Source organism: Ornithorhynchus anatinus, chromosome 5 (assembly GCF_004115215.2).
Source record: "Ornithorhynchus anatinus isolate Pmale09 chromosome 5, mOrnAna1.pri.v4, whole genome shotgun sequence".
Lineage (NCBI taxonomy): Eukaryota > Metazoa > Chordata > Mammalia > Monotremata > Ornithorhynchidae > Ornithorhynchus > Ornithorhynchus anatinus.
This window is the reverse complement of record NC_041732.1, coordinates 54,576,281-54,590,546: the sequence shown is the minus strand read 5'-3', so window position 1 is coordinate 54,590,546 and position 14,266 is coordinate 54,576,281. Positions and strand designations below refer to the sequence as shown.

General features: G+C 46.9%; 1 protein-coding gene across 4 annotated transcripts in view; it reads right to left on the bottom strand.

Annotated features, from left to right (window-relative positions):
* APBA2 (amyloid beta precursor protein binding family A member 2) overlaps positions 1 to 14,266 on the bottom strand; it is a 284,562-nt gene that overhangs the window by 29,927 nt on the left and 240,369 nt on the right. For all 4 annotated transcript variants that reach the window (XM_029066265.2, XM_029066267.2, XM_039912036.1 and 1 more), the window contains one exon: positions 11,809 to 11,928. In XM_029066265.2, coding sequence (XP_028922098.1) covers positions 11,809 to 11,928 — 120 coding nt within the window. The remainder of the gene's footprint in view (positions 1 to 11,808; positions 11,929 to 14,266) is intronic.

Here is a 14,266-nt window from a genome sequence, read left to right as displayed (position 1 = left end):
TGGTTTGTCTACATCTGCTGCCTCGACTTCTCCTCCTCCTCCCTTCTTGACCTTTTACAACCTGGTTCCTTACTTCTGGCTTAAAAGTCCTCGACCTGCTCTCTCCCTCCTACCTATCAATCAGTCAATCATATTTACTGAGTACTTACTACATACAGAGCACTGTACTAAGCAACTGAGATAGTGCAAGACAACAGAATTAGCAGACAGGTTCCTAACCCGTAACGAGCTGCAGTTAGAGGGAGGTCTACCTATCCACTCTTCTCTCCCACTATACCCCAGCTTGCAATCTTGGTTCATCTCAAATTAACATACTTACTGTACCTCTTTTTCATCTCTCTCTTGGCTGACTTCTTGTTCACATTCTACCCCTGCGGCCTTCCCTGACCAAGCCCTCATTTCTCCGACTCCCTCTCCCTCTTGCATCACCCTTGCACTTAGATTTGTACCTTTATTCACCCCACCCTCAGCCCCACAGCACTTATGTACATATCCGTATTTTATTTTAGTGGCCTTCGCCCCCTCTAGACTGTAAGCGCCTTTTGGGCAGGGAACGTGTCGACCAACTCTGATATATTGTACTCCCTCGAGTGCTTAGTACGGTGCTCTGCACACGGTAAGCTCTCAATAAATACAATTGATTGGTTGATTGATTGCCTCATCTTGGGATTCCCTTCCACTTCCAGTCCAGCAGACCTCAGCTCTTCCTCTCTTCAAAGCCTTCCTAAGATCACCTAATGATAGTAGTTAATAGGTATAGTATTTGGTAAGGACTTACTATGTGTCTATCACTGTTCTAATCACCGGGGCAGATACAAAGTCATCAGGTCAGACATAGTCCCTGTCCCGCATGGAACTCACAATCTAAGTAGGAGGAAGTAAGATTTAAGTCCCACTTTATAAATGAGGAAACTGAGGCACAGAGAAGTTAAGTGACTTCCCCAAGGTCACTCAGCAGGTAAGTAGGTAGATCTGGGATTAGAACCCAGGTCTTCTGTCTCCCAGGCCCATGCCCTTTTCACTGTGCCACACTGAGTCTCATCTCCTCCAGGAGGGCTTCCTCAACTAATTTCTAATCTTACCTGCATAATAATAATAAAAATAATAATAACTGTGGAATTCGGTAAGTCCATACTGTTTGTTAAGCACTGTAATAAATGCAAGGGTAGACACGAGATCATCACGTCCCATATGGGGCTCACATTCTAAGTAGGAGGGAGCATAGGTACTGAATCGCCATTTTGCAGATGAGGGAACTGAGACGAAGAAAAGATAGTGACAGACCCAAGGTCACACAGCAAACCGGTGGTGGAGCCAGGATTAGAACCCTGGCCCTCTGACTCGCAGGTCTATGTATTTCCTATTAGGTAAAACTGCCTCCCTTCCCTGTAACTGCCACTCCAGCACTTGTACATCACCAGAGTAACTGCATATCCACATCCACGTGGTTCAGTGGAAAGAGCCCGGGCTTGGGAGTCAGAGGTCACGGGTTCGACTCCCCGCTCTGCCACTTGTCAGCTGTGTGACTGTGGGCAAGTCACTTCACTTCTCTGTGCCTCAGTTACCTCATCTGTAAAATGGGGATTAACTGTGAGCCTCATGTGGGACGATCTGATTACCCTGTAACTACCCCAGCGCTTAGAACAGCGCTCAGCACATAGTAAGCACTTAACAAATACCAACATTATTATCCTCCTGCATAAATCAATCAACTGATCGTGTTTATTGAGCACTTACTGTGTGCAGAGCACTGTACTAAGCACTTGGGTGAATACAATATAATAGAATTGGTAGACAATTTCTCAGCCCACTCTGAACACATTTTACACATCCAATTACTTAAGCCTTAGCTCATGCCCATACCTCACTTTCCTTCTTCTACATGTGAATTCTCTAAGTGTTTGTCTTCCCTGGTAGCTTGTAAGCTCCTTGCGGGCAGGGATCATGCCTGTCGAAACTCTTGTACTCTCCCAGACCCTTAAAACTGTGCTCCGCACAGAGTAGGCGCTCAAAAAATACCACTGACTGATCGATACGTTTCAACGCTGCAAGCAGGAGCTTTCTGTCCTCTGAAAACAGGAATATAACAGGAATATAACCCGAGGCCACCCAGCGAGACTGAAACAAGACAGACTCCGGTACCCGCACCCCTCAAGGCCATCGCTTCATTCATTTATTCGATCGTACTTATTGAGCACTTACTGTGTTCAGAGCACTGTACTAAGCGCTTGGAAAAGTGCAACACAACAATAAAAAGTGACATTCCCTGGACTGTTTGTTACCCAGCCTCTTTTTTCTTTGGATTTACCAGTCAGTCACCGCTGAATTCGCCTGCGAAATCTGATTGAGCAGAACGGCTGGCTAGATGAGACACGCTCCACTACGTGCTCTGAGCGCCCCAGAGGACTCTGCTTCCTGGAGGAAACATTTCTTGTGACAAATTGTCAGTGTCAGGTGGTCCTCTGCTCCCTGTCAGGTCTGTGAGAGCATTGTTACATCCTCCCAACACCACCCCCGCTGTGACATCGATCCTGTAGGCAGCATCACTGATGATGATTACATGGTGTTCTGGCTGCCTGAGGAGTGAGGGGAATATTGTCCTTCAGGAGCTTTAGAACTCGTGGAGAGGGTGGCCGACAGGGGTCTTTTATTGGACTCCCCTAACCAGCGTGGCCTAGTGGAAAGACCATGGGCTTGGGAGCAAGAGGACCTGGGTTCTCATCCCAGCCCGGCTACTTGTCTGCTGTGCGACCTTGGGCTAGTCAATTCACTTCTCTGGGCCTCAGTTACCTCATCTGTAAAACGGAGATTAAATCCTCCTCCCTCAGACTCGGACTGTGAGCCTCATGTGGGACAGGGACTGTGTCCAAACAGACTACCTTGTAGCCACCCCAGTGCTTAGAGCGTCATAAGCGCTTAACGATACCATTTAAAAAAAAAATAAAAACAGGCACTGTCTTGTATATGTGGGACATAACTGAAGACTGGGGTTCTAACAGTGGCTCTGCCATTTGCCTACCGTGTGATCTTGGGCAAGACAGTTCACTTCTCTGTGCTTCAGTTTCATCATCTATAAAATGGGGATTCACTACCCATTCTCCCTCCAAACTAGACTGCAACCTCTTGTGGGACAGGAACTCTGTCCACTCTGATTAACTTGCGTTTACTCCAGTGCTTAGTACTTGGAAATGATTGGTACATCGCATGCATTTAAATTTGACGGCATTCATTCATTCAATAGTATTTATTGAGCGCTTACTATGTGCCGAGCGCTGTACTAAGCGCTTGGAATGTACAAATCGGTAACAGGAAGAGACAGTCCCTGCCCTTTGACGGGCTTACAGTCTAATCGGAATGTTACAGTCTAACAGCATGACCTGGTGGATAGAGCACGGGCCTTGGAGTCAGAAGGAACTGGGTTCTAATCCCAGCTCTGGCACCTGTATGCTGTATGAACCTCGGCAAGTCATTTCACTTCTCTATGCCTCAGTTACTTTGTCTGTAAAGTGGGGATTAAGACTGTGAGTCCCATATAGGACAGGAACTGTATCCAACCCGATTATCTTATATGTATCCCAGCACTTAGAACAGTGCTTGACACGTAGTAAGTGCTTGGCAAATACCATCATCATCAGGAAGGGGTTTGGAAGAATCAGTTATATTTATTGAGGGCTTACTGTGTGCAGAGCACTGTACTAAGTGCTTGGGAGAATACGATATCACAGACACATTCCCTGCACAAAAGGAGCTTACAGTCTACAGGGGGAGACAGGCATTAATATGAATAAATAAATTGCAGATATGGGAGGGGAGAGGAGGAGTAAAGGGAGCAAGTCAGGGAGATGCAGCAGGAAGTGGGAGAAAAGGAAAAGAGGACTTAGAGAAGCCCTCTTGGAAGAGATGTCCCTTCAAAACAGTATCCAGTCTGGGCAAAGGTGGGACGGATGCTCCAACATCTGAGTCTCTATTTTTCATTCAAATCTAGCTGCTCTAAAAACACTCCAGAGCACAATGATTGATTTGGGCAGCAGCCTATGTCCTATTTTCTGGGTCAGTGGGGAAAAAAGAATCATAACAGGGATGAATTCATACAGATTTATTGGCTTCATCTGGAAGAACTTTCCTGTTGCACTCTGAGACAACTTGTAATAGATCAACCAGGAGAAGTCCAAGAATCTACTAAATGTCTCATTTCACCGACTCCGCTTCTGTTACCCGGCGATACGACGCGGGCTGACCCCTGGGAACCACCGGGAATGGAAGATTCCCTACTCTGTGGTAGTCCTAGTGCCCCCTCCATGGCCCCCCGACCCCCGCCCGCTCCAGGAGCCGATGCAGGAACACCTCCCCGCGCCCCAGCCAGAGCAGTCCTGGGTCCTCCCTGGTAATGGGGCACAAAGCACCACAGCCCGAGATGTAGTCTGATGTCAAGGCTGTGGGGGACCTGGTTCAAGCAGCATGGGCCTGGGAGTCAGAAGGTCCTGGGTTCTAATCCTGACTCCGCTACATGTCTGATGGGGTCACCTCAGGCAAGTCACTTCACTTCTCTGTGCCTTGGTTACCTCATCTGTAAAATGGGCATTGAGACTGTGAACCCCACGAGGGACCGGGACTGTTCCCAACCCAATTTGCTTGTCTCCACCCCAGCGCTTAGTACAGTATTTGGCACGTAGTAAGTGCTTAACAAAAACTATTACTATTATTACCATTACTATTATTAAAGCAGCCCTGGGACTGCCCGACCCAAGACCACCTGGACTGTGTAAGGGAGAGCGGGATGGAGGGGCAGGCACCCTTTTGGGGCAGAAGAGAGCAAAGTTTGGCTGAGGGCAGTAAAGCACAGCAGAGCCTTAGCGCTGGCCCCGGCTGCAGCTGAGGAAAAGGCGGGAGGAGAGAGAGGACTTTGAGAACCTGAAGAAGGGCAAGGCTGGGCTCAGAGCTTGGGAACTGAGCTGACTCTCAAGTTCACAACCTGGGCACTAATCTTGACTAATCTCCCTCCCTTTCATCCCCCAAATTCAGTCTGTTGCCAAATCTGGTCAGTTCTTCTTCCCCAACATTTCCAGGATCGACTCCTTGCTCCCATCCAAAGAGCCACGAGGCTGGTCTAACCATTTGCGATATCCCAAGTTGACTAGGTTATCTGCCCCACTACTCACCTCTAGGTCTACAGTCTCAGCCTTATAATACTGTTGGTATTTGTTAAGCGTTTACTATGTGCAGAGCACTGTTCTAAGTGCTAGGGTAGATAACAGGGTAATCAGTTTGTCCCACATGAGGCTCACAGTCTTCATCCCCATTTTACAGAGGAGGGAACTGAGGCCCAGAGAAGTGAAGTGCCTTGCCCACGGTCACACAGCTGACAAGTGGCAGAGCCGGGATCCTCTGGCTCCCAAGCCCGTGCTCTTTCCACTAAGCCACACTGCTTCTCTAGCCTTATCTGGTCCGAACTTCACTCTGCTACCCAGATCGTCTTTCTAAATTGTTGTAGTGCAAAGTATCTATCCATTCCTGAAAAACATAAAATGGTTTCCCATCCCTTTCCTCATCAAGCAGAAGCAGTGTGGCCTAGTGGATAGAACATAGGCTTGGGAATCAGAAGGACCTGGGTTCTAATCCTGCCCCTGTCACTTAATAATAATGTTGGTATTTGTTAAGCGCTTACTATGTGCAGAGCACTGTTCTAAGCGCTGGGGGAGACACAGGGGAATCAGGTTGTCCCACGTGGGGCTCACAGTCTTAATCCCCATTTTGCAGATGAGGTAACTAAGGCACAGAGAAGTCAAGTGACTTGCCCACAGTCACACAGCTGACAAGTGGCAGAGCTGGGATTCGAACTCAGGACTTCTGACTCCAAAGCCTGTGCTCTTTCCACTGAGCTATGCTACTTGCCTGCTGCGTTTCCTTGGGCAAGTCATTTAATTCATCTGTGCTTCAGTAACCTCATCTGTAATACTGTGAGCCCCATGTCGGACATGGACCGTGTCCAACCCGATTATCTTGTATCCACTCCAACTTTTAGTACGGTGCCTGCCACATAGTAAGCGCTAATAGAATAAAGGGGTACAAATCCAAGAGAAGCTGACGAAGAAGGGAGTGGGAGGAGGGGAGATAAGAGCTCAGTTGCACAGGCCTGTTGGAGAAGACTTGATTTGAATAAGGCTTTGAGGGTGGGGAGACTGCTGGTTTGTTGGCTATGAAGGGGGAAGGAGTGCCAGGCCAGAAGCAGCATGTGAGTGAGGGGTCGGTGGTGAGGCAGCTGAGAAGGAGGTACAGTGAGTAGGTTGGCATTAAGGGAGCAGAGTGACGTTGCTCGGTTGCAATAAGAGAGCAGCAGATATGAGTCTACTTCACTTAACTTCTCTGTGCCTCAGTTACTTCATCTGTAAAATGGGGATGAAGACCGTGAGCCTCATGTGGGACAACCTGATTACCCTGTATCTCCCCCCCAGCGCTTAGAACAGTGCTCTGCACATAGTAAGCGCTTAACAAATCCCAACTTTATTATTATTATTTTCCTAGGTTTCATCATCACTGCCTCTACATGTCCTAAAATCTCCCCGGCCACCAGCTGGCCAGATACTAGCACTGCTGAGATCAATCTACCTTGGTTCTACCTCAGTTCGCTCCCCTTGGAGGTAGGAGGCCTGGGGAGAACCTAGCACAGTGCTTCCATCTGCAAGGAAGCAGTTCGGCTTAGTAGATGGAGCACAGGCCTGGGAGAAGGACCTAGATAGACCTGGGTTCTGATTCCGGTTCTGCCACGTGTCTGCTGGGTGACTTTGGGTAGGCCACTTAACTTCTCTGTGCCTAAGTTGCCTCGTGTGTATAATGGGGACAAGGTTAGTCCAACCTGACTAACTTGTATGTACCTGAGTGCTTAGAACACATAGTAAATGCTTAACGAGTCCCATTATCATTATTATTAGGGAAGGAAGACAATAATTACATGGTCATTACTCCTTCTGGGTAACTGTGGAAGGCTTAAAGCAAGGAACTGTCTATTCCAGACACCTACAGAATCCTTGTTCAGAGAAAGGATGCCCCACCCACTCCTCTGCCAGAACTGTTTGTGAATGGATGACTGAAGCATATATGCTTAGTCACACACTCATGTACACATATCAGTCATATTTATTGAGCACATACTATGTGCAGAGGGACACTGTACTAAGCACTTGGGAGAGTACAACAAAATTCACAAGTGCAAAAAGGGAAATTAGAAATGTTGGCATGGACTTTGTTAACCTCCCTTCCTCCCAGAGCCTGCAACAACAAGAAGAGAGGGAATTTTTCATCTGGAACTCATTTTTAAACATTGTGTCCTAAGACCCAAAGACTCAAGCTTGTTGTGAGCAATGAACATGACTACCAACTCTTCTGTATTGTACTCTCCCAAGTGCTTAGTACAGTGCTCTGCACACAGCAAGTTCTCAGGAAATATCATTGATTGATTGATTGAGTCTCAAAACCCATCCTGGGACAAAAAACTTTTTTTTTTGGTATTTGTTAAAGACTTATATAACAAATACTGTTCAGAGTACTATTCTAAGTGTTGGAGTAGAGACAAGTTAAAAAGGCTGAATTGAGTCCCTGTCCCACATGGGGCTCACAATTAAAATAGGAGGGCACTGAATCCCCATTTCGCAGTTCGGGAAACTTGAGCACACAGAGAAGTGAAGTGACATGCCCAAGGTCACACAGCAGGCAAGTGGTGGAGCCAGGATTAGAACCCAAGTACCCTCTCTGGCTCCCAGGCCCAAGCTACATCCACTAGACCATGCTGCTTTTCAATCACCATTTCTTTATCTGTAGCCTTAGAAGCCTTCTGTAGGAATTCATTCGATGGTATTTATTGAGCGCTTACTATGTGCAGAGCACTGTACTAAGTGCTTGGAATGTACAATTCGGCAACAGATAGAGACAATCCCTGCCCAATGACGGGTTCACATTCTAAATGGAGGAGACAGACAGCAAAGCACTGTAGAACAAAACGAAAACAAGGCATTATCAAGATAAATAAAATGAAGGAGATATACACCTTATTAACAAAATAAACAGGGTAATAAATAATAGATACAAATGCGAACCCACTCCTCAATATCCTTTATGTAGAAACTGACTGCTAAAAATGACCATTTACCCATGTGTCCAGGTTTCTGGTAAAAAAAAAAAACAGTGCACAAGTGACAGTCCTACAGTGCTTAGAACAGTGCTTGGCACAGAGTAAGCACTTAACAAATACCATCATTGTTATGTAAACATCCTTTGCTGAGCTGCTAGATTGGCTCTTTATGGCGCCTGGTACTGTTCTCTCTTCTCCATAGGAGAACTCACAGCAGGCTTTACAGCCTTTGCTGAACTGCGGGTGGTTTTAATGAAACAAACAAAACTACAGCACCTCATGAAAAGGTCATTTTCAGATGGAGTCTTCTCTCTATTAACTAAGCAGACCTTGGACTAATCCTGCTGCTACGGTAATAGAAGGAACTGTTTTGGACTGTGGAGTTAGAAATATTCAGTTCTCAGGATTTTAATAGACAATTAGTTGGAAAGGCCGAAATAGGGAAACAGAAGAGGAGGAGAAAGATGAGATTTAGTTATAGCGAGTATGGCAGACAACTCTTTGGATTAGAGACTTGCAATTAGCCCTAAACGTCTTTTAGGATTCAATTCTGAAATCATCCAGTATAAAAATCTTGGAATCGACTCAGCCTTCCTACATATTGCATTTAGCAAACAATGCATCTTGCCTATAATTTCACCTGCCGACTTCCAACACCGTAATCCCAAACCCACTGATCTGGTGACTGGAAAGAAAACCCTCTTATCCTCATCTCGGCTTGTTGCGTCAAAGGAACAGACAGGAAACCCAACTAAATTCAGATTGTCCACTTGGTGGTGCTGAGCTCTCGCTAACAACCCGCTTCGCCTACATACCTCTAATTACATCCTTTCAACTGCTTATCACAAAGTGCTAGTTACATAAAATAAAACCTAAAGATGCAGCTACAGAGCCATTAATCCACATAGCAGCCCCCACGTCCCGTGAGTGTTGAGTCACACTCGCCTTTGGCAAGGAGAAACCCGTCTTTCCCTAGTCTCAGCCTCTCTTGTGACTTGTTGGCACCAACGAGCCAAGATTCGAAGTCCTTTCTGAAGTTGGAATCGTTCTGAGGAACGATTCGGCAGCTGGGAAGAGCCCAAGAAATGACAGTTCTTCAGGGCTTGCCCCTTCCATCTCACAGAAATGTGCCCCAGAGAGATGCATATTTCTCTCTAAGCTGACACTTGTGGCCCTGCTGAGCCAAGAGAAGCACTGCCCAGAACTTCCTAAAGGTATTTGGTTTCCTCAGCTCCTCCACTAATAATTTTTTTTTCTAACGGTATTTGTTAAGCACTTACTATGTACCAGGCACTGTACTAGCACTGGGGTAGATACAAGCTAATCAGGTTGGGCACAGTCCATGTCCCATGAAGGGCTCAAAGTCTTAATCCTCATTTTACAGATGAGGTAACTTGAGGCACAATTAAAGTGAAACAATTTGTCCAAGGTCACACAGCAGACGGGTGTCAGAGCCGGAAATAGAACCCAGGTCCATGATCTTTCCACTAGGCTGTGCTGCTTCTCAAAATGTTCCTTTAAGAGCCTCACAGCCCCTTTCTTTCACAATTCTTTAAATTTGAGCATTCAAGCACTATCATCCTTTTTTTTTTTTTTAAAAAAAAGAAGAGCTCAGGGGACCAAGATGCGCAGAAAGTAATACCTTGAATTGAGATGTCATAGAGACCCAGAAGATGGATAATGGCCTTTTCATTTCATCTTTAATGTTTTAAACGTACCCTAGGGTATAAAAGGTCCTGTTAGCCCAGGTTCTCTCACATCTCTCCTACTTCAAGGTCAGCCGAGAAACTCCCCAGTCTGTTCCGGAAGTCTTCACGGCTGTCTGCTCTGCACCCTCGGGGCAATGCAATCCCTCCTTTCCCTAGATTAGGGATTACTCAGGGGCCCTCCCCACCATCTCTCTGTCTTTCCTCAGTCAGAAGGATCTGGATTCTAATCCCGGCTCCACCACTTGTCTGCTGTGTGACCTGGGACAAGTCACTTCACTTCTCTGGGCCACAGTTACCTCATCTGTAAAATGGGGATTAAGACCGTGAGCCCTATGTAGGACATGGACTGTGTCTAACTTGATTAGCTTGTATCTACCCCAGAGCTTAGAACGGTGCTTGACACGTAGTAAGCGTTTAACAAATATCAACATTATTATCATTATCCTCTCCTCTTTCTTTTGCTCCCCTCCTGCCCAGCCTTCAATCACTTCCTCGCCTGTTCAATCTTCTTATGAAGGGTGAAAGGAGGGAGGGGGAAGCTAAGTTAGTCCCGCTCTGATGCAAGGCTGGGGCAGAGCTGGAGCAGGGCAGACAGCCCCTCTCCATCCTCTGGCAGGGATAAGACTAATTTAGGGCAGTCAGGACAATTTGACCAGGCCCCTGAGGGAGAGGGAAGAAATCACAAAGTCCTATGCAGCCCTGAGAAGCAATATGGCCTAGAGGATAAGGCATGGGCTTGGGAGGCAGAAGGACCTGACTTCTAATCCCAGCTCCACCACACTTCTGCTGCGTGACCTTGGCCAAGTCACTTCTCTGGGCCTCAGTTGCCTCATCTGTAAAATGGGGATTAAGACTGTGAGCCCCATGTGGGACAAGTGCTGTTTCCAGCCTGCTTAACTTCTATCTACTCCAGCACTTAGAACGGCGCTTGGCACACAGTAAATGCTTAACAAGTACCATTCTGGTGGAAAGAGTGGGTGTCTCGGTGGCAACTATGAACACAGAACAGCCCTGCAAACTCCTGGACATTCCTTCCTTTAAGCGCCACTCAGAAGACTCAGAAGGAGCTCCAGTGTGTCTTTTCCAGCCTAGGACCACGAGCTCCAGATATACAGGAAACCAAGTCCTGACTCCCTGCTCCTTCATTCTCCCTAACTCCCTTGTGAGATGGCCTGGAGCAATTTAGAGGCTGTTCACCCATGCTCCTTTAACCAAATCAGCAGAGAGGGTCGGTGCAGACTAACACGTGGAAACAGTGTGGCCTAGTGGAACGAGCACAGGCCTGGGAGTCAGAGGACCTGAGTCCTCATCCCAGCTCTGTCACATGTCTGCTGAATGATCTTGGGCAAGTCACTTCACTTCTCTGGGCCTCAGTTGCCTCATCTGTAAAATGGGGATTAAGACCATGAGCCCCCATGTGGGACAAGGAGTGATTACCTTGTATCTAACACAGAGCTTAAAACTCTGCTTGGCACCTAGTAAGCGCTTAACAAAAATCATTATTATTATTAATAGCAAAATCCGCAGGCCCCGGCTCCTACTTGGGTGGACCCCTAGGCCCTGCCCCAACTTCTCCTATGGCCCGTCCCTATTGGATAGGGCTCCCCTCAGCCCCTAGGGGAGCGGGCTTGGTAGCATCTGTTTATTTCCACATCAGTGGTACTCTCCTTAACCACGTCTGCCGGACGGCCCCAAGAAGGGTCTTTTCCAGATCCACAAGTGTCTCTGCTGTTCGGCACCCAGTGACTAGGAAGAAACCCCTTGGATGGGAAGCTGCTCCATCCGATGGCCCCAGCTTCTGACAGAACAGTCCACACCGGGATAACAATCACAGGGAGGCCCAGCCACAGATCAGAACTCCCAAGACAACTGGCCAGGGTCTTGGTGAGCATTCAGATAAAGCACCCATCCAGACAAATCGGTCCCCTTGCATTTAACCCATTTTCCAACCTAGACGGCAAAGACATTACTTACAATTCCGTTTTGCACACTGAAGCCCAGCTGGTATTTCAGGTCTGGCCGCTTTATGAGGACAGTAGTGACGGGAGGACAGCTGACGATGTTCAATTTCACTTGCGTCTGATTCTTCAGACCCTGCCAAAAACACACAGGAAAATATCAAGATGCTGGCCACGCTTGGAGCCCCACCTGACATTTTTCTTTGCTTTTTTTTTCCCCTCAGGGTAATGGTATGGTGCCAGATGCTGTAATTAGCACTGGAGTAGATATAAACTAATCAGGTCGGACCCAGTCCATGTCCCACATGGGGCTTACAGTCTTAATCCCTCTTTTACAGATGACATAACTGAGACCCAGAGAAGTGAAACGACTTGCCCAAGGTCACCCAGCAGACTTTGCTGAAGCTCTTGCCTCTTGGAGTGGAGTGGCTGAGCTGGCCTGCCTCATCCAAATCCCTTCCCCTGCAACTATAAATCAGTTAACTTAGCAGACTTCAAGGGCCTTGCCTTCCGTTGCGGTAATCCACAGGCCCTCCAGGACAGGGAAGGGCCAGAAATTAGGCCACTTTTTTGGTCCACACAAGGGGAACCAAACAGAAGGTTCAGCAAGCTGGACCAAGCGGACCACACCACTACCTTCTCCACTAGCCAAGGCCGGGAGGAAGGAGTCAAGTTGGGCTGGATGCCCAAGTCTGACTCTACTGCTATAGCCAGGTTAGCGCTCTTAGTTGGTTCCAAATAAATAAGAGTGAAAATCAAAAGAGTATCAAACAAATTATGGTTTCCTGTAGGAAGGAATGTAGAAAACACTAATACCTTTCCAATATCCAAATAATTGGCCCAAACCATGTAAATATATGTATGTGTGTGTGTGTTTTCAAGGGGAAACAGCAAACATTTAGCCAATATAATGATCAGATAGCAATGTAAGCAATGGAAATATGTACCAATAATGAAACATTTTGAAGCCAAATTTTTTGTGACCATATGGCAATTTTCAAAATGCTACCTTTCACATCCTATTTCACAACAATGGCTCGGGAATGAACAGCCTAGAGATGTCATCTAAACTAAATGGATTTGTCGGGTCTATGCTAAATTGAAATGCGCTAGAATCACTGTATTCAAGTCAGACAAAATTCTTCAAAGGGAGGGGAAAGGAAGTGGTTCAACCAAGGTAGACTCTGCAGCTTATCTTGTAATGAGGGAGCAGCAGAAGTACCAACATTAAAATGCAGACAAAAGAGTGAAATAAAAAGCAGAAGACAGGGGAGTGGTTCTACTGAAATGGGAGAGAAGTGTAATGGCATCGTGTCTATCAACTCTGTTATATTGGATTCTTCCAAGCACTTAGTACAGTGCTCTGCACATAGTAAGCACTCGATAAATATGAGCTTGCTATGTGCCAGACATTTGGGACAGGGACTGTGTCCCACCTGATTATCTTGTATCTCCTCAATGCCTGGAACAGTGCTGGTCACATAGTAAGCGCTTAAAAAATACCATAATATTATTGTTATAGAGAGCATTTATTCATTCATTCGTTCAAAAGTATTTATTGAGCGCTATGTGCCAAGCACTGTAATAAGCGCTTGGAATGTACAAATTGGTAACAGGTAGAGACAGTCCCTGCCCTTTGACGGGCTTACGGTCTAATCGGGGGAGACAGACAGACAGAAACAATAGCATTAAATAGATTCAGGGGGATGAACATCTCATTAAAACAATAGCAAATAAATAGAATCAAGGTGATGTACATCTCATTAACAAAATAAATCGGGTAATGAAAATATGTACAGTTGAGCAGACGAGTACAGTGCTGAGGGGAGGGGAAGGGAGAGGGGGAGGAGCAGAGGGAAGGGGGGGAAAAGAGGGCTTAGCTGCGGAGAGGTGAAGGGGGGGGATAGAGGGGGAGCGGAGGGAAAAGGGGGCGCTCAGTCTGGGAAGGCCTCTTGGAGGAGGTGAGCTTTAAGTAGGGTTTACTGAATCAACCATGTGCCCGCTCTGCGTATCACTCACTAGCCTCAGCAAAAGTAGTGAACATCCTCTTCAGGCTGCTGGCAGCTCTCTAGATTCTATATATATCCTTAAAGAAGGGAGGGTTAAAGCTACTTTCATCCGCTAAATCCTACAGCCTAAACCCTCATAATCGCCTTCCCAGTAATAGTGGAAAGCAGCATGACCTAGTGGGAAAGATCCTGGCCCTAGGAGTCAAAGGAACTGGGTTCGGATCCCGGCTCCCTCGCTTACCTGCTTTGTGACCTGGGGCAAGTCATTTCACTTCTCCATGCCACAGTTTCTGCGTCGGTAAAGTAGAGATTCAATACCCGATCCCCCTTCCAACTTAGACTGTACATCTGTGTGGGGCAAGGACTGTGTCCAACCTGATTATCCTGTATCTACCCCAGCCCTTAGGGAAGCAGCGTGGCCTAGTGGATAGAGCACAAGACTGTGAGCCCCATAAGGGACAGAGA